General features: G+C 63.8%; 2 protein-coding genes across 2 annotated transcripts; one reads left to right on the forward strand and one right to left on the reverse strand.

The window, feature by feature from the left end:
* The first annotated feature begins 6323 nt into the window (after positions 1 to 6323).
* On the forward strand, positions 6324 to 7259 carry MCRIP1 (MAPK regulated corepressor interacting protein 1). The gene is made up of 3 exons (XM_007959806.2): positions 6324 to 6540; positions 6940 to 7041; positions 7195 to 7259. The coding sequence occupies exons 1-3, from the start codon at positions 6324 to 6326 to the stop codon at positions 7257 to 7259; spliced, it is 384 nt and encodes a 127-aa protein (XP_007957997.2).
* A 6517-nt stretch (positions 7260 to 13776) lies between these two features.
* Positions 13777 to 18023, reverse strand: GCGR (glucagon receptor). Its single transcript, XM_007959807.1, has 13 exons — positions 17964 to 18023; positions 17751 to 17853; positions 16978 to 17085; positions 16776 to 16897; positions 16596 to 16702; positions 16365 to 16521; positions 16101 to 16260; positions 15956 to 16016; positions 15608 to 15677; positions 15208 to 15296; positions 14953 to 15091; positions 14621 to 14662; positions 13777 to 13977 (listed from the first exon to the last, which is right to left on the reverse strand). Exons 1-13 carry the CDS (start codon positions 18021 to 18023, stop codon positions 13777 to 13779), a joined length of 1419 nt encoding a protein of 472 aa, XP_007957998.1.
* Between the last annotated feature and the right edge of the window lie 7017 nt (positions 18024 to 25040).

The raw sequence follows: 25040 nt of genomic DNA on the forward strand, positions 1-25040 counted from the left end.
GCAGCCCCGGCTCTCGGCTCCCGGCTCCCGGCTGCGGCGCTGGCCGCGCGGGCTCTGAGGAGTCGGGCGGGAGGTCGGCCGTCGCCGTCGGGGAATGCGGCCTGGGGGAGCCCCGGGGATCCCGGCGCCTGGGCGTGCCTTCGGGGAGGGGGGCCCCTTCCTGCTCCTGAGAGGTGGAGACTGGGCCTTGGAGGAGGGCAGGGACCGGGAAGGGGGCCGACTAGCGCCTGACCTCCGGATGGCCTGCACCCCCAATGGGCTGCGCCCCCGACGGGCATGCACCGACGATCTCATGCATCCCCTGATGGGCTGCACCCCCAAGCAGCTGCGCCTCCAACAGGCCGGCCTCATGAGGGGCTGTGTCCCCAACAGGCTGCACCCACAATGGGCTGTACCCCTGAGCAGCTGTGCCCCTGACAGGCTGCACCCCTGGATGGCTGTGCTCTCAATGGGCTGCACCACCGATCCACTGCACCTATGACAGGTCATACCCCCCAATGGGCTGTGCCCTTGATTAGCTGCACCCCCAAGCGCCTGTGCCCTGGACAGGCTGCACCCTGGTGGGTTGCACCCCACAATGGGCTGCGCCCCTGACAGGCTCTGCCCCCAACAGGCTGCACCCACCATCATTTGCATCCCTTGATGGGCTGCACCCCTGATGAGCTGTGTCCCAGATGGGCTGTACCCCCAGTGGGCTGCACCCCACCATGGGCTGTACTGCACAACAGGCTGCTTCTCTGATGGGCTGTGCCCCCGACAGGCTGCACTGATGATCGGCTGCACCCTTGATGGGCTGCGCCCCTGACAGGCTGCGCCTCCGAGGAGCTGCACACCCACTAGGCTGCACCCCACGATTGGCTGCCTCTCCTGATGGGCTGTGCCTCTGGTGGGCTACATCCCCGGTGGGCTGCACCCCACGACAGGCTGCACCCCGACGGGCTGTACCCCGATGGGCTGCACCTGCAATGGGTGGCCCTTCTCCCTGGGCTGGGCTGAGTGATGTCTTGCCTCCACATTTGGCCAAGGGGGCATCTCCCGCCTCTGGCAGCCCTTCCCCACTTTCTTCCGTGTGCCGTTATCTTGTGTCTCCCAAACTCTGGTCTCCCCAGGAGTGCTTTGTGGAGTCCAAGGCTTACAGGCGCTCTGACAGGCTCCCGCACTGTGCTGGCTGCCCGCTGCGGTGTGAGGTGCAGGAGGTGGTGGACGTCTGGGGTGCCCTGGCAGGAGCTCTGGGGTGTGCAGATGTAGAGTAGGCTTCTGAGTGCAGACGCAGTTGAGGATGTATAAACCTGGAGATAACGGGAATGCAGAAGTCAGGTGACCCTCCCAGCCCAGGTAGACTTCCTGGGGAAAGTGTTCTGTCAGCTGGATCCCCGAAGATAAGAAAGACATGGGGGCAGAGGGAGTAGCTCAAAGAAAGGCCCAGACGGGTAAACTGAGGCCAGCGAGGGGACTGCTGGGTGGAGCGTGTGTAGGGCATTTGGGGCCAAGTAGGAGCAGGTCTCCCAGAGGATGTGGCTGGTTTGAGGAGATTGAGGGGAGACATGCTCTCGGGGAGGAAAGGGACACAGGAGGGGAACGCGCTCAGGCTGTTCCCCGGGCAGGAAGGGAGGAGGACGGGGAGGCTGAGGCAGAGGCTGTGACTGTGGGCTTCGGGAACAGCGGGGCCTTGTGGGGTGTCCGCCACAGGCACCATCCTACCCGACTGGGTAGCACGTCATTTTCTAGAAGTTTCATTGGCTGAAAAGGGGCCACTAGGAGCCCCAGGACACAGAGCATGACGGGGAAGTGGTGATAAGGGGACCTGAGAGTGGGAAGTTTTGCAAGAGGGCCGAACGACCACCCTTGGGATGTGGGTTCTGAGCCCACTGTCTCCGTTGTGACTTCTGGGCCACGGGATCATCTGTGTCCTGTCTTCATGTCCTGAGACATATGGCCACGTGGGGGGGGAAGCCCTGAGTTCTGGTCCTGCCTGTGCTCCTGTGCCCCCCGGCTCGTGTCTCCCCCAGGAAACTCCGATACCCCCAGGTCTCTGGAAAGGGAGGCTGCTCCACTGACCTGTGTGAATAAGTCTCTGTCCCTGACTTGGGGGCTGAGGGCCAGTGGCAGCAGGAGTTTCAGGGAGGCCAGGATGCAGGCGGCGACAGCTGATGCGGGCGGGGGCGGGGGCACGGTCCACTCTCAGGACCGCACTCCCTTCATCCTCACGCGTGGATGTAAGCTGCCTTCCTCCTGCCCAGTAGGGGCGGATACGTGGGCAGTATCTGTGAAGGACCTCCACAGTGGCTGGTCCCGGCTAGCCCTGGACAAACGTGGTCATGGTGTTTTTCTGTTGCTGGCGGTCTGTCCCCCCCGCCCCGTGCTTCCACTCCTGTACATAGTGTCCCAGTCCCCCATGCGTCTCCACTCCATGGGAGCGGTGGCTCTCTGCTCTGTCTGCCTGCCCCGGCCCCATGCCCGCCTGCGTCTCCACTCGCCGTGTACGCGCCGGTCCCCGCCTGCATCTCCACTCACTGTTGGCTTGGTCCCCGCCTGCGTCTCCACTCGCTATGGGCCTGGCCCCTGCCTATGTCTTCACACGCCGTGCAGCGGCTCCCCCGTCTTCCCACCCCATCCTGTTCCTTCTGACCGCCGTCAGCATCCTGTTTCATTGTGTTGAGTGAGGGACCACGCGAGTATCTGAGATAGGGCTCCCATCCGTGGTGGAGCCGCAGGGCCGACCTCCAGCCCTGGAGCAGCACTGGCCTTCCACATGCCCCGTCCTCAGCCAGTCAGGCATTCTGGGGCTTGACGGTCCAGACCCGTAGGCAGGAGGTCCTTGAGAACACGGGCCCAGTGGCTAGGACACTGTGGAGGGGCACGAGGTTTTTCTAGCAAAGACTGCTTGGGGGTAGGCTGGGGGCCTAGCAGCAGGTGACATCCAATAAAGTAGGTTAGGCTGGACTCTGAGCTTGGTGGCCGCAGGGCCTAGCTGGTGCCCAGCTGGTGAGTGGCCAGGGGATATAGTGGGCGTTGGGGAGGTCAAGTTGGCACTGTGGGCATTGGGGCCAGAGAGGCCGGTGCAGGAGTCGGGACTGGACGAGCCCTTGGGGAGGGCTCGAGGAAGGGAGGCTCGGGGCTCGGCCCTCAGACCTGTGGGTGGAGTAGGCCAAGCTGGGAGGGGAGGTGGGCAGGACCTGCAGTGGCGCAGAGCCTCTGGGCTCAGCCTGCCGGAACAGAGCGGACTTCCTCTCCTCAGTTCCTTTTATCTTTGAGTCCCAGGAGGGAGAACCTGTTGAGGCTGGCTCTGGCAGTGAAGGGACCCAGACGTGGGGCGCACAGAATCTGGGCGGGCCGCAACAGGCGTGCGGGGGCGGCATCTGCCTCGTGACCCCACGCAGTTACCAGCAGCAGCCTGAGCTGGTTCCCGTGAGGCCAGCACGCCGCCAGCCTCCGGACTTTCTGCCGCCTCTGACTGCAGCCCTCCCTCCCGGGCACCTCCATTTCTCGGCTGCGTTCCACAGTTCGTTGCGGTGGCCCCACAGAACTCACAGACCATAACTCACAGCTACGGGGTTTGTTAGCGAGGCCTCACTTTCAACTCATAGCGACCCCATAGGGTTTCCAAGGCTGTGAGTCTTTACAGAAATAGACCTCCCTTTCTTCCTTCCACAGAGTAGCTGGTGGGTTTGAACTGCTGACCTTCTGGTTAGTGGCCAGGTGCCTTACCCACTACGCCACCAGAGCTTCCCATTAGAGAAGTAACACAATAATTGAGGGTTAGAAACGTGCTCAGGATACAGTTCTTCAGTCAAGACAGTCTCCCCTTGGCCATACCCTCAGGTCCTCCTCTCTGGCCCGCAGCCTCTAGGCCTGGCCTTTTCCCTGCCCAGGCAGGGTTACGGAGCTTTTAGCTCTGCTGGTAAGTGCACCCCAGCCCACCAACGAGCCTTCTGTCCAGAGGCACTCGGCTTTCTCACTCTGTGGGCCAGCAAGCCCACGGCTTTGTCTCGCCTCTTGGTTCTGCTGCCACCATCTCTCAACCTGTAGTCTCTGTTGCCCTCCTGCCAAGGAGACCCAGCACAGCATCCCGGGTCCAAGGACCCGCTCCACTCCACCCCCGACTCTCCTTCCTTGATGGCAGTGAGGTCCCCTGCTCTGCCCCTGGGAGGGCTCACTTTAAGCCTGGCAGAATGACAGAACCAACCAGTTCCCTCATTCAAGTTCAATACCCCTTATTTCCATGATCCTGCCTTATTAACGTTGCTAGGGAACTAACTATCCAGTTCGCTTGGTGGACCACAGGCATCTTGTGTCTGTTTAGTTCCAGCTAGTCATCTGGGGGGGGTCACAAAGGCCATGGCTGGGAGAGCCAGACCAGGTCATCGCCACACTGCACACGCAGATGTACAGCATGCAGACACGGGGTGCACAGACGCAAGGTAGAAACACGGGTGCTCAGAGACGGGGTGCAGATGTAGGGTTCAGACATGGTGCACTGACGTGAGGGGCACAGATGTGGGGTGCAGACATGGGATGCACAGACATGGGGCACTCAGACATGGGGTACACAGACGCGAGGTATAGGCATGGGCACTCGGTACACAGACACGGGTAGTACAGATGCCGGGTGCAGATGTAAGATGAGAAGACATGGGCATTCAGACATGGGATGCAGCTGTGGGGCACAGACGTGAGGGGCGGTTGTGGGGTGTGCAGCTTGGTGATGTGTGAGCTTATTACCACATGAAACGTGTTCCCACCGTGACTCTGTTTACCAGCCTGTGCCCTCCCTGTGCTGCCAGGGGCTGGGGGTCCACCTGGTCTGCTCAGAAGGGAGGAGCCAGCTCTGCAGGCCTGGGGTGGGGGGCGCTGGCAGCACAGGGTACGGGGGCCCTTCCACCCTGCAGCACTGGCACCTCTCGGCTGCAGAGGTGAACAGGCAGGTGAGAACCCCACATCAGAGAACCCCTGTGAGCAGAGGCAGGCAGCGGCCCCCAAAGGGAATGAGCAGTGGGAGGGTGTGGGAGGGGCGGGTCAGCAGAGGAACTTAGGCCCAGGGGACAGCCAGCCCAAAGACCCTGGGGTTCTGGAGGCAGAGGCTGCGTGGGGAAGATAACATGGGCAGGGGGACCCCTGGAGGAGAGTGACAGCAGGTGTCCTGGGGGGACTTCAGAAAGGGCTTTCTCTCTGCTGGTGTCCGCTGGACCAGACTCCCTGGTGGTGGACTGTGAGCTGAGGGGTTCCAGACTGAAGCAGGGGATACCCTCCAAGAAGGGGAGGTCACCAGGTGCCCAGCACCACTCGGGCTGGCCCGAGGCTCGGGCAGTGCTAAGCAGGGCTGAAGCCCTACCTGCTTCAAGGGAGCAGCTTCACCTCCTTCCCTGTCTGTCCGTCCCCTGGGCCCACGGACTCCTTTCGCCCAGGTAAACTTGTCTGGGTGACATTGTCTCTTGCCAGTGTTGGCACTGGAGGGGACAGATGAACCCCAAGTTCCTGCTGGGGGAGAAGCCCCAGACGTCCCAGTGCGACCACCCTGGCCCCTTCTCGACCCTCTGGGCTGCTCTTGTGTTAAGAGCCTCCCCAAGTGTGTCCTGCCAGCATGGGGCTGCCTGCTCTGGGACGAGGCCAGGCTGGACCTGGCCTGGTAGTGGCTTCATCCTGTGTCTGCACGGCCTCAGCCCGACCAGGGACCTCGGCCAGCTGGACAATGAGAGTGTGAGCCTAGAAATCAAGGCTGCTCTCCAGGGCTGGGGGAGCCCCGCACCGAGTGTGGGCAGCCTGCTAGCTGCCCTCACCACCCCACCCCCAGTCTGGCTTCCTCTGCAGGCTGGCTCTGCAGGGCCTGGGCATGGGGACCTGGGGCCCCAGGGAAGTGTAGGCCCATTCCAAACAGGCACAATGGGCCAGCTAGTGCCACTGAGGCCCCAGGAGGGGCTTTCTGGGGCGTAGGCCCTCTTATGGACCCCGACTGGCCTCAGCCTTGCACCCCAGAGAACAACGGTGCCCCACATTGCGCATGCATGCCAGGGGCTCTGGGTGCACCTAGGTGGGCCAGGGACACCCCAGTGCTTCCAGAGTCTCAGGCTGCAGGGCGGAGCCACTCACCCCAGCCAGCTGCCTGAGATGGTCAGGCACCTCATGATGCCAGGCCGGCCCACCCTTTGGGACCCCCTGGTGGGCAGTGGGGCCCCTATAGTTTGACCACAGCTTACGTTAAGGAGGCCGATGCACTCATGCCCCGCCCCCACGCCCTGACACCCCCAACCCTGTCCTGAGTCCCCAGCTTCATTCCAGGCCCGAGGGGACTGGGCAGCAGAGCGCCAGGACCGGACATCCCAGCAATGACCAGGTCAGTTTCTGCCCCGGTGGGGGGTGGGGACTGGGCTGTGGGCACCCCCACCCCTCCCTCACCCCTGCCTCACACTGCACGGGTCCCCAGCTCTCCCGTCTCCAGAGTGGTCTACAACGGCAGGAGGAACAGCAGCCCCCGGTCTCCAACCAACAGCAGTGAGATCTTCACCCCGGCCCACGAGGAGAATGTCCGCTTCATCTACGAAGGTGGGCGCCCCCACGCCACCTCCCCTCCCAGGGGGCCTGGCTCCAGCTGTCCTGGCCTCCTGGGGTGGTTGCAAGTCGGTGGGGAAACTGGTGTGTGGGGTAGGGTGTGTGTGCACCCTAGGAGGGTGTGGGGCAGGAGGCTTCAGGGATAGGGCACCCGGGTGTGGCCTGCACTGCCCCCTGGCCACAGTCTGGAGAGGGACAGGCAAAGAGGCGGGGACAGGCAAAGAGGCAAGAGGAGAGGTGGTCCCACCAGGGCTCCTGGGAGAAAGGCTGGGCACTGGCGACAGCAGCCACAGTGTGCAGGGCAGCAGGCCAGGAAGCAAGGTGCAGGTCTACAGGGGTGGCCTGCCAGAAGTGCCTTCACCCACGCCAAGCCCTGACCCCTGCCACCCACAGCCTGGCAGGGTGTGGAGCGAGACCTGCGGAACCAGATGTCAGGCAGCGAGCGGGGCCTGGTGGAGGAGTACGTGGAAAAAGTCCCCAACCCCAGCCTGAAGAGTGAGTTGGGTGCTGGGCTGGGGGCCGGAGGGTGAGGCGTCCACGGCCATGGGGTAGCACTTGCAGGGCGGGTGGGCTCCTGGGGCCTCTGGAGGCAGGAGCTGGATGGCGACACCCCCCACCTGCCCTCCATCGGCTGCCCTCCTTCAACAGCCTTCAAACCCATTGACCTGAGCGACCTGCGACGCCGGAGCACGCAGGACGCCAAGAAGTCCTGAGGGGCCAGCACCGGCTGAGCTCAGCCAGCAGCGATGGCTGCCGCCTCTCCCGCAGGCCGGCTTGGGGACGCCCTGGGGGGGTCTGACTGATGGCCAGGGCCGCCCACCCCCGAGCCCTCCCACCCGCCCCCTCGGGTCTCACGCTGCCCTGTTTCTGGGAGGTCTGGACCCTGAGTCCCTGCTCCCCTTCTGTGTTTTTGAGCCATCTGGAGGCCCCATCCCCTCTTTTCCGGCTGGCTCACCCCCCGAGTGGCCCGGAGGTGGGACAGGGTAGCCCCGCCCACTCACTGGGCGCCCCATGGACCTCTGCTGCTTCCCTTGGCTGGATGCTGGCAGCTCTGACCCCCACCTCGTCGTCACGGGGGCAGTGGACCTCTCGGGCATCTCGGGCAACAGGCCTGGCCTTCTGGTGTCTGAGGGCTTCAGCTGGTATCTGAGGTGGCAGAGGTGCCAGGCTGGCCTGAGCGGTGGGGGCCCCAGTCCATCCTGGCTGTGGGGTGCCGGGAGGGTCTCCAGGGCCCCTCCTTCCCGTGCCCTCAAAGGCGTGTGTTAGCGTGTCCCCTGAGCATCAGTGAATAAAGCTGGGCACTGGGACTAGCCTCCTGCGCTCTGTTGCCTGGCAGCCCTAGTGGGCTTCCTGCCAGATTCGCTGGCACCCCTCACCCCCACTGGCCCTGAGCACACAAGGCCTCCACCTCCAGGTCGGGTCTGGAGTACCAGAGCTGGCGTCACAGGGAACGGGGAGTCCAGACGTCCTCCCGTGGCAGGGCTGAGGGTCTGGGTGTTGCTAGGGGGCTCAGCCCCCCAAAGTGGGGTCCGAGTCGGGGCTCTGGCCGGTGCCCTCCCACTGAGGAGGCTGCAGGGCCTCCTCGGACACTGGGAGGCCCTCAGGCCAATCCAGGGCCATGCCACAGTCCAGACTGGTCTCTGCCCACAGCCAAGAAGGAAGCCAGACTGGAATTTATTTCAGGAGCACCTTTTCCCAGAAGAGTTTTCCGGGCTGGACAGTCAGGGTGTGAGCTGAGGGCGACCAGATGCCTCCCTGAGGAGCTGCTGGGCCCGGACAGCACCCCCTGCATCTCAGGGCCTGTTCTCTGGCATAAATGTCGTTTGGGTGTTGATCTGCAGCCTGACTGGGTCACCGTGAACCCTGGTCCCCTCCTGTGGGGCCAGAAGTTAGCAGCAGGCCTCTGAACTTGGCCCCTCGAGGCCTCACTGGGTCCCGCCTGGAATCTAGTTCTGCCAAGCCTGCCACCTGTCACCTTCCCTGACCTCCCCAAGTCCAAGGATGCCTGCAGCCTGCAGCCCCAGCAACCCAGGCCTGTGTGCCCCTTTACCTTCTCCAAGTGGGTAGACCCACTGGACACCCCATTCCCACCAAAGCCATCTCTCTGCCAACAGGTTTGGCTTCTTTGAGACCTAAAGCCTCTATCAAGCTGAGCCCCAAGGCAAGATGGCCCGCTTAGGCTGTAAGCTGGCAGAGTGGGCCGGGGAGTGGTGCAGACATCGTGCGTCAGAGGCTGGTGGCCCAGGCAGGGTGGCCCGAGGGTGGGCGGACTGGGTTAACCCTCTTGATGCCCCATGGATCCCTGGCTTGTTGACCCGCCTGCCCTTCTGTTCCAGGGCACCACCTCTTCTCCAACATGGCCTCCGGCAGGGGCACTTCAGCCTTGTGGGTGACCATTCAGTGTTGCCCAGAAGGTCTCGGGTGGGACAGGAGGGTGGGTGGCAGGGATGAGGGTCCGAGGTGGGTACCATTGCTGCCTAGTGGTCAGACTAAAGCTGAGGTGTTGGACATGCTGTCACCTCGGACCGTCGTCCGTGGCCCGTGGAGCTGCTGGCTGTGAGTGGCTCATAGCACCACATCAGTCATTCAGGGGTGAGGGGTGGGGCACGTCTGCATGCCACAGCCACCTTCGGTTTACAGGAGAAAATGAGGGCCCCCCAGAAGGCTGTGCAGAGGTAGGGGTGCGGGTGGGAAGGGCCCTGGCTGCATTGCCTGAGGAGGGTGACCGATAAGGGATCAGGGCGGGGCCAGGGGGACGTTGTCTTGCTCCTGTGGGGGCACAGACACTCCCTCCCATGAAGTGGGTGACCGAAGGAAGGGCTGGCTTGGTGGGGTGTCATGCCCTGTACCACAGTGGCCTTAGCAGCTAACATTTTATGACAGTCATCAAACACGGGCACACAGTCAGGTGGGGTGGCTCTGGGTGGCCCCCCCGGCCGATCCTGTTTGCTGTCTGTCCCATCGCCCCTGTGCTTTTGTCTGGAGCTGTTAACACAGAGCCACTGTGAGAAGAACTCAGACCATGCCCACCCCTGCTACCCAGAACCCTGCCCGCCCCTGCTACCCAGAACCATGCCCGCCCCTGCTACCCAGAACCCTGCCCGCCCCTGCTACCCAGAACCATGCCCGCCCCTGCTACCCAGAACCCTGCCCGCCCCTGCTACCCAGAACCATGCCCGCCCCTGCTACCCAGAACCCTGCCCAGCTGCTGCTGAGTCGGCATCCCTTGTCGTGACACCACATGTGTCTGAGCAGAGCTGTGCCCCATCGGGTCGGCAGCGGCCCGTGGGGTTCACCAGGCTTTTCTTTCTTGTTACTAGCAGGATGCTTAGCCATCTACCCACCCACAGACTCTGTCCACCTGCTACAATGAACAGTAACTCCCTGATGCCAGCTGGCACCCCATCTGTGGGCTCCTGAGTGTCTACAACAGTATTTCCCAGGGGGTTCATTGGCTAAGGAGCTCTGTGGTGCAGTGGTTAAATCACTTGGCTGCTAACCAAAAGGTCACTGGTTCAAGCCTACTAGCCACTGTGCATGTGGGCAATGAAGCAGTCTGCTTCCGGGAAGATTGACAGCCTTGGAGACCCTGTGGGCAGTTCCACTCTGTCCTCTAGGGGCGCTGTGGGTCAGAATGGACTCCAGGGCAGTGGGTGTGGTTTGGGCTTTGCTTCTGTGAAGACTGACAGCCTGGGAGACCCTGTGGGGCAGTTCCACTCTGTCCTCTGGGGCGCTGTGGGTCAGAATCAACTACGGAAGTGTTGGGTTTCTTGACCGAGGTGAAAAGCAAGGTCCCCGCACATGTCTCTGAATTGGCCTGTCCCTTCCCCCTTTCCCAGTCAGTCTCAGGTGGGTCCCATGTTGGGGATTTGGTGCATCCCTGTGTCAATTCCTCAGACTCCTTTTCACTGACTCCCGTGGGCGGAGTGGAGAGGCAGAGGCTGGCCTAGCTTTGCGTGTGGAGACTTTCCATGGCCACAGGTTGGGAGTGGGCTGGGGGAGACCTGTCATGGGGACGGCGGTGAGCCTGAGTCGGGGAGGCCCAGGGGCACCCAGGAGGACATGCTGCCTGGAAGTCCCAAGAGCCCAGGCTGGAGATAGAGGTTGGGAGCGGTCTGAATATGGATGGTTTTCACCAGTTAATCGAGGAGGAGGGTGCTCAGCGGAGGGAGAGGAGGAGGAGAAAGCAGAAAAGAGGGCCAAGGTCTGAGAGAGCAGGTGAGCTGGGAGGACCTGGTGCTGAGGGCTCAGAGGTGCCCGGGAGCGAGGAGACAAGCTCAGAGTCAGATGGTGGCGGCCGGCCTCCGTGTCTCCACCCCCTAGAGGCAGCCACTGCCACCCTGAGCTGCCTGTCTGGTTTCATTTCTAAACACCGTGAGAGCACGGTTCTCCACTGACCACCCTACACGTCTGTTGACCTCCCCTGGGAGAGGAGGGATCCACTGGTCCCCAGCCACCCTGACACACACCACGCTTCTGGCTCCCAGCCTCCCTGGGCAGCTGCCTTGCCCACACTGTGACTTTGGTGACACGGATGTTGAGTGTTTATGTGGTGATGTCTGCGTGTGTCCTGGCCAAGTGTGCCAGACAGGCTGCGTTTTCATTCCTGCTCAGCTTTTTGTTTTCCTTAGAGTTTTTAATTGCCGCCTTTTTCTTTTGCTGTATTTTATATATTAATCACCAAGTCAGTCCTGAACCCTCCACCAAGTTCATTCATTTACTTTCATCCTGTTGAGAGAGTCTCCTGGAGCCCGTGTGTTACCCCCGCCTGGCTCCCACCCTGCTTGTCGTGTGGCTGCCCTGCTGGGGGCCCCTTGCCTCTGCTGGGAAGGACCCATCCTTTCTCAGTCTCCTTCCTCCTCCTTGTTGACATCCTCACTTTAGTGGCACACGTACCCCTCCAGGACCCTGGGTGAGCACACCGCTGAACCTCCCTGCACACAACTGGGAAGTGGCCTTTTCCATGTTCACACACCAGCTACCCTCCTTTACAGCACGTGCACACGCATGTATACATGTGCACAGACACACACCTTAGTGGCACCCATGCATTCTTGGGAGGTGGCAGGGGGCCCAGATGGAGAGAGGTGCTGGGGGAGCCTGGGGCAGGGCTGGTACACAGCAGCCAGGCAGAGTTAGAAAGCGAGTCCCCACCAGGCGCCAGGCTGCCACGCTGCCCAGCCCAGCCAGTGTTGATTGGTTGGGAGAGTCCAACCCTTGCAGCCCCCCACCTCTACCTTGACTCCGCCAGCCTGCTCTGGTTCCCTTGGCAAGCCTGGGGACAGGTTGAAGGAGGACAAGGGCATTGGGGGCTGGGAAGGGTGTCGGGAGGCCCCAGGTGAGTGGCATGCTCCCCCAGGCGGTCCCCAACCCCGAGCTCAGCTGGCGTGAAGGAGAGGGGTGCCCGCCCTTGCCAACTCAAAGGAGTTGCCTTGTGCCTACGCAGCAGGTAGGCATCAAGGCTGCTGGGACCTGGGGGCTGGGACAAGAGGTGTGCAAAGCCTCAGGGTCGGGGGCCTCAGGCCTCCAGGTGGTATGGCTGCCACTGCCCCTGGGTCTGGAGAGGGTGGGGTCCCGAGAGGCTGTGGCCGGCTGGCCCCACCCGTGGACGGAAGTCCCCACCAGCCACAGCTCCTGTGACCGCCTAGCCTCTCCTGCCCCAGCTTCCTGTGGCCATGGCCTCCCCAGCCTCCCTCCCTGCCCGCCTGCGGGGGTGGTGAAGCGAGCACCGGGCCCGCGCCTGGCCATGAGTAATCCTATTTACCTTTTCCTGAGAGGCCTCCTGTCCTTTCATTTGCTTCAATTAGCCTGGCTCTGCCTGAGCAGCTCAACCCACGTGGCCTAGTGGGTGGGCACCCCTCCCCCGTGCTCCTTGCACAGGGACACCTGGTGGGCCCCATCCCCTTTGATGGCGCCCCATGCACGTATCCCATGAGGAGCTGCAGGTTGTGCTTGGGGGTGCCTAGAGAGGGGGTGACTGCAGCCCCCGCCAGCCCTCCCCTCTGGGACTTGCTTCCACTGGCTCTCCTGGCCCCCGGTGGTATGCCTGAGCCCTGGGGGTGGAACGTACCTCAGGACGGGCTCTGCCCCAGATGGCAACTGGGGCCCCCACCTGTGCCCTGCCCCTGGTTTCTACATCCTGGGGGTCACCCGCTGCCATGTGGCCCTGGCTGTGCACCTGCCTTTCGGGCGCAGGGGTCTCTGCACAGAGGTTGTGGGTCGGGTCTGCTGCGTCTTCGCTGGGAACTGTGGCAGCATCAGGCCCATTTCTTGTGCAATTTGCTAACCGCTAGGAAACCGATCCACAGGGTGACTGGAGACCCATGCGCAACCCTCCCATCCTCGGTGGCCCCGCCTCGGTGGCCGCGCAGATGGTTCTCCACGGGACTCTCAGTGGCTGGGCTTTCAGAGGTCAGGTCCTAGGGCTCTCTTCCCGGCTGCCTTTGTGTGGACTTGAACCCCCAACCTTTCGGTCAGCAGTCTGCACCAAGGGTGGCTGGGTCTGGACTGAGTCAGCGGCCCCAGGCAGGGGTCCTCTCTGCTTTGGGGGACTCTCTCTGTGCTGGACGCTTCCAGGGAAGGGCGTTCTAGAAGCCACTCCTGGTCACCAGCGTTTGCTCATGGTTTGCAGGGTGAGGGTTGGAAGCTAGGGCCCCCCTGACCACCCTCGGCCTTCCTATCCCCTAGGCTCGTGATTCTGATCCTCGGGTGGCTGGTGTCAAACTAATGGGGGCACCCCAGACCTGCCCTGGGGTAGTGGCCAGACAGGGACAAGAGAGGCAGGGTGGCTCCCTGGCCTCAGGAACACTTGTTGGTAAAATGTGACTCAAGGGACTCCTTGGACGGAGCACTGGCCACGCTGCCCCCTCCTGCTGGCTGAGGGCTGTGGAGGATGTACACATTCTGCACAGCTGGGCTCTTTGTCAGGGCACATCTGTGCACATAGGGACACGCCTGTGTGTCAGGGCACATCTTTATTGTCAGGGCACATCTATGCACACAGGGCACGTGGGGACAGCTGGCACACGGGGATACACCGACACGCGGGGACATGGGACGCACAGCATTCAGTTCCTGGCATGGCTCCTCCATCCTCTGCCTTCAGCTTGGCACTGCCACGGGGACCCTGCTGCCACGGGGGCCCTGCTGCCCCAGCCTGGTTGGGCACTGATCTGGAATGTCCTTGGGGCCCGCCAGGGGCCCAGTCTCCCCACCGTGGGTCCTGGTACTTCAGCAGAGGCCATGGGCCGAGGGGGTCTCTGAGGAGGGGTCCGGGCCGCCTCCATCGCTGCCGCCGCCCCTCACCAGCAGCAGCTTCTCCCTGGGGGGCTCGTGGGCAGGCGGGGCTGTGTGGCTGCCCGGCTGGCGCTCCTCCCGCAGGGCCTTGCCCACTCTCCAGCGGTGCCAGCGCCTCATCAGCTCTGACTGTACCTGGAACAGCGTGGGGTCGCCAGCATCCCCCCAGGACCCATCCCAGTCCCCGGGCCAGCGGCCACCCCCCCAGGACCCGTCCCGGTCCCCAGGGCCGGAGCCCACCCCCCCAGGACCCGTCCCGGTTCATTGGGCCGGAGCCCACTCCCCTAGGACCACACTTTGGTCCCCAGCCTTGGGGGACCTGGAGGGCCTGGGCAGGCACCCCATGCCACTGGGTGATGCCACCTGGTTGCTGTCACCCCAGGATGCTGGTGTCTACAGATACTTAGGGACCCCTAGTGGGAGCTCTGGTAGCATAGTGCCTAAGGCATTTGACTGCTAACCAGAAGGCGGGCAGTTCAAACCCACCAGCCACTCCTCGGAAGGAAGGTTGGGCAATCTACTTCCGTAGTGATACTGCCTTGGAAACCCAAGGAGGGGTCGCTATGAGTGGGGTCTGACTCCACAGCACAGAACAACAACTAGTGTTTCTAACCTAGTTCAGGGTGTTCTGTCCCCACCACCATGGCAGCACTGAGACCCTCAATGTGGGTGGCTGTGGAATTGAGGGCTGTGGGTGTGACCCAGCTCTGTGAAGGGTCCCGACCCCGATGGCCTGGGCTGGTGGACCCAGACCCAGACCTGTCCCTCCCCCACCTACCTCTTTGTTGAGGAAACAGTAGAGGACCGCCACCAGGAGACCCTGTGGACAGGGGACGGGGTTAGGGTCAGGGCGGCGTCCACAGTGGGACAGGAGGCGGTCAGGGCAGGGTGGTGCCCACGGTGGGGGAGGGGGTCAGGGCGGCGTCCACGGTGGGACAGGAGGTGGTCAGGCTGTGCCCCTGGTGGTGGAAGGGGTCAGGGCTGTGCCCCTGGTGGGGGAAGGGGTCAGGGTGGCACCCACGGTGGGGCAGGTGGCAGTCAGGGCAAGGCAGTGCCCAGGGTGGGAAGGGGGTCAGGGCGGCGCGGTCCCTGGGCCACGGGCTGGGGCACCTGAAAGGAGCTGAGGAGGAGGTCAAAGAAGAGCTTGGCGGAGCGCAGCGCACCCTGGGCCTGCTCGTCAGTCACCAACGCGAACAGCACCTCGTGGACGCCCAGCAGGGGCACCAGGCTCAGCGTGGACTTGGCCAGCCTGGGAGGGGGCAGGGCCTGAGCCTCCCTCGGCCTGCCCCGCCCGTCCACACTCCTCCCCGGGGCCCCCGGGCCCCCCTCACCCACACCCCTCCCCGGGCAGCGCCCCGCCCCCACCGGAACTTGTAGTCGGTGTATCGCATCTGATGCGCACGCAGCTTGGCCACGAGGATGTGGATGGTGTGCACAAAGATGAAGAAGTTGATCTGTGGGTGCGGAGGGTGTCTCAGGGGGCAGCCCACGCTGACCCCAGACAGCTCGGAGCCCTGGCCGGCCCACAGCTGCCCCCCCACCCTACCCCCCCCACCCCCGTCAGCAGGCTCTGGTGCTGGCGGGCGCCTGTCCGACGACGTCCGGCAGCCTGGCCCGAGGCCCACAGCACCAGCCAGCCAACACCCTGGGTGGGTGCCAGGGGCCGGGGTGCCGTGTGCCTGCAGCTCACCACTGGCTCAGGCCCCCAGCTGCCCAGCGCCACCGCCCGCACACCTGGCAGGCCCGGGGGGCGCCACTTCCTCACCAGGATGGCCAAGAAGACGGGGAACCGCAGAACCCACCAGAAACCCATGTTGCCGTTGCTGGTCCAGCACCTGCAGGGACGAGCTCGCAGTCTGCACCCCCGCCCCAGCCTAATGGCCTCCCCGCAGCCTGGCAGCCCTGCCCCTGAAGCCAGGAGCCCCAGGACCGGTGGAGATGGCCGGGGGCCCCTCCCCAGCCAGCACATCAGCTCACCCCACTGACTCCTGCTGGAGCCTGCACGCCACCCCACACTCATGGAAGACAGTGTCCCTGCTCTGGGCACACAGCAGTGGAGGGAAGTACCGCTCCGTGCCCCACTCCCCACGCCCCACACCCCGTGCCCACTCACTGCACGTTCTCGAACAGGCACTTGAGCACGGCCCAGGGGGTGACGAAGAGCATCGGAGCACCTGCAGGCGGGCGGCGGGGACAAGTGGTGGTGGGCCCAGGCCCCGAGGGACTGCCGGGCAGTCCCCACCGCCCGCCGCACTCACCCCAGCCGATGCCCAGGTAGAGGGGGAAGAGGCGTCTCTCAGGGAAGGCAGCGAGGCCCAGCAGGCTGTGCAGGTACACACCCTCCACCAGCAACCAGCAGTAGTTGGCCACGATGCCGTACTGCATGAACACAGCCGCCACACGGCAGCCAGCCACGGCCTGGCCACGGGCACAGGTCAGCTCGGGCAGCTGGCCGCCCCTGGCCACGGGCACTGGTCAGCTCGGGCAGCCCAGCTCCCCCGGCCACGGGCAGTGCCACTCACCCTGTCGCTGAGCCAGACGCTCACGCTGAGGTCGTCCCCGATCTTCTGGCTGTAGCGTGTCTGCAGCAGTGCATCCATGGCCAGCACAGAGCCGGCCTTCAGCACGAAGGAAGCAAACAGGTTGATGTGGATGTAGTTTCGGGTGCAGTGCAGCTGGCTACGGGACAGCACGTCAGCTCACAGCTGTGCCACAAGCCCCCCCGCACCGCCGCCCCCCACTGCTGAGTGTACCTGAGGCCCAGCAGGATGGCCAGGGCGAGAAGCAGCGCCCCCAGGGACAGGCAGTAGCCTACTGTGTACATCACCTGGAAGCCGCCGTACATCCTGACCACCTCCTTCTGCAAGGGTGGCGGGTGGTTAGGGTGGCCCGGGCCCCCCCCACCGTACCCGCCTGGCACCCACCGGGCTGACCTGAACCTTCAGCTCATCGGCATCCATCTGGCACTGAGAGGCATTGCGCCATGGCTGTCCCCGTGGCCCCCGCACCCACTGCCCATCTGGTCCACACTGTTTGAAGACGAGGCGGTGCTGCACTGGGGGAGCGGGGCTCGAGTCAGCACCATGCTGGCTGTGCCCTCAGCCAGTCCCCGACCCTCGTCCCCTTGGAAGGTACCTTTGTGGTACCAGGGCAGGTACCAGGGGCAGGAGATGTTGGCTGTGGTGTTGGGGGGGGTGTCCGGCCAGCAGGAGTACTTGTCAAAGGTTCGGTTACAGACCAACTCTGCAGGTGGGGTGACGGGCCAAAGGGATCCCTCAGCAGGCCCTGACCCCACACGCCACCCACCCCAGCACCTCCACCTGGAAGCCACCCGGAGCAGCTGCCTCCTGCCAGACCTGGCGCCAGGCCTCCCTGACCCCCCAGCCCCTCACCAGGCCCCCACCTCCATGGCCAGCTGCAGTCCACCTCCTGGGGAGCTCAGCCGGGGACCACCTTCCCTTGGAGGTGAAAGTCTGAAAGATGCCCCAAGCGTACTCCGGGGTCCCCCCTCCCCTTCTTGCATCTTCTTGTCTGGGGCTGAACCTCCATCCTTCCCAGACTCCCCCTCCAAGGTGTGCACCGCCTCTGTGGACCCCATGTCTGCTGCCCCTGCCCAGTGCCCAGACGCTGGTGCTGCCTCAGTCTCCTCTAACAACCATCCCCCAGTATAACGCACCTCCCCTACCTCAGCCTACCCCTCCCAGGGGCCACTGAGTCGGGCACTGTGAGGCCCGGGGTCCCCACAGCAGCGGGCCAAGCCCCTTCCTGCTGCTTCCGCCTGTGTGGCCAGGCAAGTCCCAACCTCTCTGTGGTTCACCTTTCTCACCCGTCATAGGGCCAGTGCCCCTCCTGGCCACGAGAGCCAAGGCTGTGCCCACAGGGCTGACCTGGGGGCTGGCGGGGCTCACCGGTGGGGGGTGGCAACAGGCTCAGGTTGTGGCGACACTGGTCCCCATAGAGCTTCCACTTCTCGAACAGGAAGTCCATCACCTGGGCAGCGGGGGCCTGGGGCTGGAGCACAGACGAACAGGCAGCCAGAAAGAAGGACAGGCAGGATGTCAGAGCAGCTGGGTGCACCCCGTTGTGTGGGAGGGAACAGCCTGGAGGGCCGCAGCGCTCACCTGGCGAGCCAACAGCAGCAGCAGCAGGAGATGGGGGCAGCATGGCTGGGCGGGGGGCATGCCTCTGGGCAATTGCCCTCCACATCAGTCTGGGGTACAAGTCTGGGCAAAGGGGTCCTCGTGGGCGTACTCACTTCTTGGGGGTGCCGAGAGCCAGTGCAGCAGGCCTCGGGGGCCCCGCGAGTGAATGGCCTGGGTCCTGCTGGTGAAGTAGGGGAGAGAAGGGGAGGCCTTGTGCAGCGTCCTGGGGGTGCCTGCCTGCTGGGGCCCAGCATCCTTACAGCCCCAGAGCCCCCCCCCATGCTGGCACCAGCCACCCTCCTGCCGGTCACCCCCAGCTCTCAGAAGGGGCAAATCTGCACCCCTCACTGGCACCACCTATTATTAGCCCTGGGAAAGGCTGCCTGCCAGGCTGACCTGACCTGGAGCCAAGGGGGGACCAGCCGTTCATCACTGGGCTGCGGTGGTGTCTGCCAGTCCCCAGTGCCATGTTTGGTGAGGTGGCCCCGGGCCAACCCTGCACTGGGCCGTCTTCAGGCGCAGGCTCGGTGGTCTTTGTCACACCCTAGCCCCTTCCCCGGAGTGGGGTATTTGGGGGCCCTCCCCAGTGGCACTGCCTGAGCCTCGCCTGGGCTGCCCATCCTGTGGGCACATTTCTGAGATTAGCACTGTGGCAGCCAGTGCCCAGACTCAGGACCCCTGCCCTTGCAGTCACTGTGCGGTTGGGGGCGGTGTGCAGTACCCAGATCAGGGTCTGTCCGAGCGGCGGACAGCAGCTGAGACTGAAATTGGCCGTCACTGTTTGTACAGTCCCTCTGGCTCCTACTGAATTCCCTTGGGGAGCTGCAAGGCTTTCCCTTGGGGCCTGAGTGGGCCCTCTGGGCTGTGTGGGGTCCTTTTCTGGGCACTCTGGCCCTTGGTGAAGGACGCATGGATGGACAGACGGACAGATGCATGGATGGATGGACAGATGGAAGACAGTGTCCTCCAGGATCGAGGGAGAAAGTGGGCAGGGCACGAGTGTGGAACTGTGGCTGTATGGGAGGGAACTGGGGGGCTGGGCGGCTGGCTGAGAAGGGAGAACACCAAGTCTGCCTCCAGGGGTCAGGCTGGCTGAGCCCTCATGGGGGCATGTTTCTTCCTCCCCTCCCAGGACCGGAGCTGCAGCCATGCAGGCTCAGAGCTGAGGAGGCCGGCCAGGCGCCTGGACCACACCCCAGCCTGGGCTCTGGCTGCCTGGTGGGGGGTGGGGGGCAGGAGGGAGGGGAGGCCAGGTCAGATCTCCTCCCTTCTGGAAACAGCCCCGTGTGCTGCCCCTCGCCTGGCCGGCTCCTGGCCTCAGGCTCAGCTGGGCAGGAGCAGCCCGGAGCAGGCTTCGTGCACCGACCCACTGGCCACCCTAGGCCCACGCTGCTAGACACCTGAGAGGCCTGGGAGGAGGGGGGTTGGGAGCAGGGAAGGGGATGGGGAGGGACTGCCAAGGGCTGGCCAGGCAGAGTGGACGGGGAAGAGCAGAGAGGACACTGGCCGATAAGCTGTCCCTGCCTGGAGGCCCGTGGGGCACTGGCCCTTCAGCCAGGGCAGGGGAAGGGCTGTGCTCCACCCCAGAGGGGAGGCCCCTGCAGTGAGGACGCCCCTTAGAGTCAGCCTCCCTGTGGAAACATGGGGGCCATTGCATGGCCCCTTGCTGGCTTCCCAGGGTGGGGCAGACAGGAATGTCACCCATCGGGGCTGCCCATGCGGGAGCTGCCTTTCAGAGGGGGTCAGCTAGTCTGGGGTGGGTGGTGTGGGGCGAAGGAGGGGTGCGCTGTACCCCTAGACTTTCTCCATGGCAGCCAGGCCCAGGAGCAGGGGATTCTGGGGCTTGGAAAGCCTTGAGGCTCCCAGGGTGGCCCTCCCCAGGCCTCAGAGTAGGCAGGGAAGGGCCCCTCAGAGCCTTTGATGGGAACCTGGGGGGTGCATAGTGGGCAAAGGGCGGGTATGGACTTCATGGAGACCCACAGAACGTGGCACCCTGACAGCCCCCAGCACCCACCCTGGGAACGCGGCTGTTGCAGCCTCCCGAAGCCCGCACATCACCCTGGGCTGGCAGCAGGCACGCCCTGGCCCAGCCAAGAGCCACCACTCCTGAGCGTCCCACAGTTGCCCCTGGGGGTGGCTGAGAGGGAACCTTGGAGCCCTGAGGGGGCTTCCAGGAGGGGTGGACAGCTCCTGCTCTCCATCCGGATGTGTGGAGAAGGGACCCCAGCTTTGGGCACCCGAGGGGATTGAGATGTGGGTGATTTTGAGACAGAGTGGCGGGAAGGTCAGCGGTCTGGGTCGGGCCAGGGGCAGCAGGCTGTGGACAGAGCCAGGCGGAGCAGGGCCAGGCCGCTCTGATGAGATCGCATGAACCCCTCCCACCCTCATCTCCTTCGTCACCTTCACCCCAGGGTGGAAAACCACTGGGCCAGTCCGAGAATGCGGGCGCCCAAGGTGTGTCAGCAAGTGGGGGTGGGGGCAGGAACCCCCGCGGCGGGGCGCCGCAGAGGCGGCTGGGGGGCAGAGTCACTGGTGCGGTCCACAGGGGAAGCCCCGCTGGTGGGGTGCCGACGCCTCACACTGCTGGGGGGCTGGGAGCGGGGCCAGGGGAGGGGGCAGTGGCCGCAGGAGGGGAGGGCGCTGGGGTGACGCAGTCCTGGGGGACGCGCGCAGGGGTGGGAAGTGCGAGTCTCGGGTGGGAGGGTGGCGGCAAGACCCCCCCAAAAGCCGCGCCCAGGACACAAGAGGACGGCGGTGGGGCGGAGCCCCCCGGCCTCACGCTGGGGCAGGACCTCGCGACCGTCCGAGCCCAGCGCCGCGACCCGGAGGTTGGGGACCGAGGTGTCCCACGGGGCGAGAGCGGCGACCTCCGGGCCCCCCGGCCCAGAGCGTCTCAGGACAAGGGCCCGCCCGCCAGGCCCCGCTGCGCCCGGCCAGCCCAGGGCGCCCCGGGACCCTCCGCCCGGCGCCCACCGGCCCCGGGCAGGTGCTCACCGTCTCCGCGCTCTCGGTCGGGGTCCGGCTCCCCGCGCAAACTTTCCGGCGGCGGCGCTGGGCGGGCGCGGGGCGGGATCCGAGGGTCCCCGCCCGGCCGACGCGCCGCCCTCGTCCGGGTCCTCTCCCCTCCCGCCGGCCTGCGGACCCCGTCCCTCCGCAGAGCGCGGCCCCGCAGACGGACGGGCGGCGGGGACTCGGCGCCCTTCCCCCTGCGCCCCCCTCTCCCGCGTCCTCACGCTTCGCTCCGGGCGCTACTCCTGTTTGCTGGAGGACTGAGCCCCGCACACCGGCCGCCGCGGCTCCTGAGTGACACAGATCCTCGGAAGAGCCCCCAGGGACGCGCCACAGGGGCTGCGGGCTGGGGGGCCACGGGTGGGGTCCAGAGGATGGATGTGGAGGGAAGCCTCCACTGCCCTGAGCCCAGACCTGTGGTGGCGGGGACGTCTCCTGGAGTGTCCCTTTAACCCTTTTTGTGCCCAGTCCCGGGGCTCAGGGCCTTGGCATCCTCATTCCGTCTCCTCCAGAACCGCTTGCTCAACGGGGTCCCCACCCAGACCTGGACTCTGCCCCCAGCTGGCTGCTGCCACCTCATCCTGCCGCTGTTCCACCCTTGCAGGTCGTGCAGGCTCAGGGGACCTTCAGCCCCCCCATGGTGACCCCTCCTCCAGCCCTCACTCTGAACCCCTGGGACCCCAGGCCCCTCCTGGGCTCCTCCCCACCCTCCCCAGCCCCTCCAGCCCCTCCAGCCCCTCCCCACCCTCCCCAGCCCCTCCCGGGCCCCTCCTTTCCCTCGGGCTGTACCCTCAAGTGGAGTCCACTATCTGGAGGAGAGACGCCCACAGACGTCCTGGGCTGGGATCTCTGCGCGGGTTGCCGGGTCTTTCTCCCTCTGAGAGGCTGGTCAGTTAGCAGTGAGGCCTGAATTTGGGGCACCATCCCCCGTCTCCTGGTCCTCCGCTGAGGCCTGACTCTCCCGTGTCTCTGGCCACTACTCCTGGACGCCCTCCTTGCCCCCACTGTCGGCTCCCGTCAGATGCAGGCCTTCATGCCCTGGGTCCTTCCCCCTGATCTACTCCTGCTTGGGAACCCTACGGGCACCCCACCCCCATGAGCCCACAGAGCAGAGCTGGCCGGGCCTTGCTGCTCCGGGAGGTGCCTGCGTGTGGTTGGGGCACAGCCCCTCTGTGACATTCCGGCCCACTCGGCCTGTTCTCACGAAGACCGCCTGCCCCAGTGCAGAGCGGGTGTGCTGGCGATCATGGGGTCTCAGCTGTCATGTCCAGTGGTGATCCGAAACCCTGCCCCCAATGGCCTTTCTGGTTTGGTCCAGGCAGTGACCAGAGGGGCAAAGGTCAGCAGAGTCATCCTGCTGGCATAAGGGGGTGGGGCAGGTGCAGAGGCGCCGGGGCGAGGGGCAGGGAGTCTTCTGAGCCCCCACCAGCCCTCCTCCCCCTGTCTCCTGCACGCCTCCTCTCTGGGGGTGGGGTGGGGCACCCGGTGGGCAGACAGAGCCCAGGCCCTGCCTTTAGGTTGGGTGGGTTCTGCCTGTGAACAGGATAGCAGAGAGCCCCTCCAGGGGGCTGGAAGTGCCAGCAGGGTGAGGGGGTCAGTGGGGTGAGGGGTTTGAGGGACGCTGTACAACATAAACGGCAGGCAGTTAAGTGGCTCCTCCTGCCCCTGCTTGGGAACTCTGACACCCGGCCACCTGCCCTCCTGGCCTTCTTGCAGGTGGTGTGGTCATCTTTGCTGTGTGACCTTCCAAGAGGCTCTTCCCCTCTCTGGGCCTTGCTTCCCTGGGCAGTCCCAGCTGGGCAGAGGCCCAGCACCCGTGGCGGGTACTGGGTGGCAGGGTTGATGCCAGCAGGAGGGGCTACAGAATAAACTCGGAGTGTGTGAAAGGGGGTCAGACGGGCGAGGGAGAGGGGATGGATGGGGTGGGGCCCCTCCCCTGGGCTGGGCCACCTCTATTTACATAACTGAATTCATAAGACATAATCTGAAGTAAAGCTAAGAGTGGAGGGGCCTGGGCCTTCCCACATAGCAGCTGGGAGCCAGGGGGCCCAGGAAGGCGCCTGCCCACCGCTCCCCGGGGTGGCCAAGGACGCTCCTCACTGGGCAGGGCAGGCAGGGCGGGGCTCCGGGAGGTACTCAGGCTGGTGCGCTGGTCTGCTCCCCACCTGCCCTCTAGACTTAGTGCAGGCGTCTGACAGACCTTCACGGAGCTGGTACCTCTGCAAGGCCTGGCTCCTGCCTAGGAGAACAAGACAGACCGCCCCACCCTCGCCTTCTGCTGGGGACCCCCTGGTATGTGTCCAAATGGGAGGGACCGTGGGGGTGGGAGTGTGCTTCAGGGGCAGAAAATGGAAATTCAGGGAGAGAGGCAAAGGGGAGGAGGTGGCAGGGCCGTCAGGTGGACAGCTGCCACTGGGTGACGGGGCTTCTCCTCTCGCTCTGCCACGCACTTCCTGCTTGTTGGTGGGTTTGTTCGGAAGTCTTCCATCATCACAACACCACCATTAGTATCTGTGTACCTTGGTACCCAGTTTTTCTCACCCCAACTCACAAGCAGTTCCCAGATAAACAAGAAGTCCTCTCAAATACCACTGTCTGTAGTACTTAGTATTCTGCCATTTGCGTCCCTGGATGTTATTCAACCAATCACACGCTGCAGAAATTAAACAAATAATAACAAATGTAAGAGCCAAAGTCAAGGTGAAGGGCCTTCAGGCTGCTGCTCTGAGATGTGGATGAAAAACCAAGGACCATAAGCCACACAGGAAAGACGTAGGCAGTGGACGAGGAGAGCCCGGAGAAACAGCTCATGCAGGGAACCAAAGAGAGCTTCACGTCTCACCCTTGGAGATGATCAGAGGGTACAGCCACGTAGCAAGAACTAGACAGACCCCACTTAAATAAGAAATGGAACGTCTGAGGGCATACGAGCTTAGCAGTAGGGTGGGAGCTAGCTGAGGGACTGTCTCAAAAGATAACATAAAAATCCAGGAGACAGACAAAAGACAAGGAAAAGTGAGAGACAATGGAAGGTCAGCGGAGATGAGAGTCCAACGCCAGAGGTTTCAAAAGGTGATCAGAGGATGAGGCTGGGAGACAATTACAAAGAAATAATGCAAAATGTTCCCAGAAGCCGAGGGGCCCGCCAAGAGCCCAGTTCAAGAAAAACCAGCACACAAACAAAACAGGAGAGAAAAGCACAGAGTTGCGTCCCCATGATATGGCCCACAATCAGAATCAAGAGAAGATGCCACGGAGAGAGATGATACTGGGGCTTCCAGGGAGCAGTGGCCGCCTGCATGAACAAGCATCGCAAGGGCCCTGGGCCTCTCTCCAGAAGACAGCAGAGCTTCAAGGACCGAGGGAAACAACTCTTCACCACACACCCTACCTGCGGGCCACGCTGTCCCACACGAGGGCAGGGGAAGGACTTGCCTGGTCGTAGGAAGTTCCCAGAGGACGTGCTCCTGAAAGACAAGGGTCCGGGACACAGGGACCCTGGGAGGAACCCCCTCCTGGTCCGCTATGGGTTTCCTGGGGCTGCTGTACAAAGTGCCACAAAGCAGGTGGCTTATAAGGACAGATGTTTATTATGTCCCAGATCTGGAGGCAGGGAGGCTGGATTCTGGCTATCAATGGGCCGTGCCCACCCTAAACACTCTAGGGGACAGCCTTCCTTGTCTGTCCCAACCTCCCTTGGCCCCAGGAGTTCACCTTGGTCACAGGGCATCTTCCCCCCCAGTCTCTTCCCTCTTCTTTGAGGACACGCCTTCGCCCCTCACCCCTAAAATCCCCACTGCCCTGAACATGGGGTTTCTCATTCTGTGTTTCTGCTACAAGCCATTACACACGTGTGAATGCATACATGACACATAAAACATACATGAAACATGAGATCAGGGCCTGTGTTCTGAAAGACACAGGAAACACACCAGCCTGCAGCTGGCTCTTCTGCTCAGAGTGGTGTTTTCAGCCTCCTTCATATATATCAAGCCACGTTTACGTCATATCAAGCTTACGCCTCTGTTGGTAGTGTCTCCCTCCCTC

Source organism: Orycteropus afer, unplaced genomic scaffold, assembly GCF_000298275.1.
Source record: "Orycteropus afer afer isolate SDZICR_OR568_19922 unplaced genomic scaffold, OryAfe1.0 scaffold00018, whole genome shotgun sequence".
Classification (NCBI taxonomy): Eukaryota; Metazoa; Chordata; class Mammalia; order Tubulidentata; family Orycteropodidae; genus Orycteropus; species Orycteropus afer.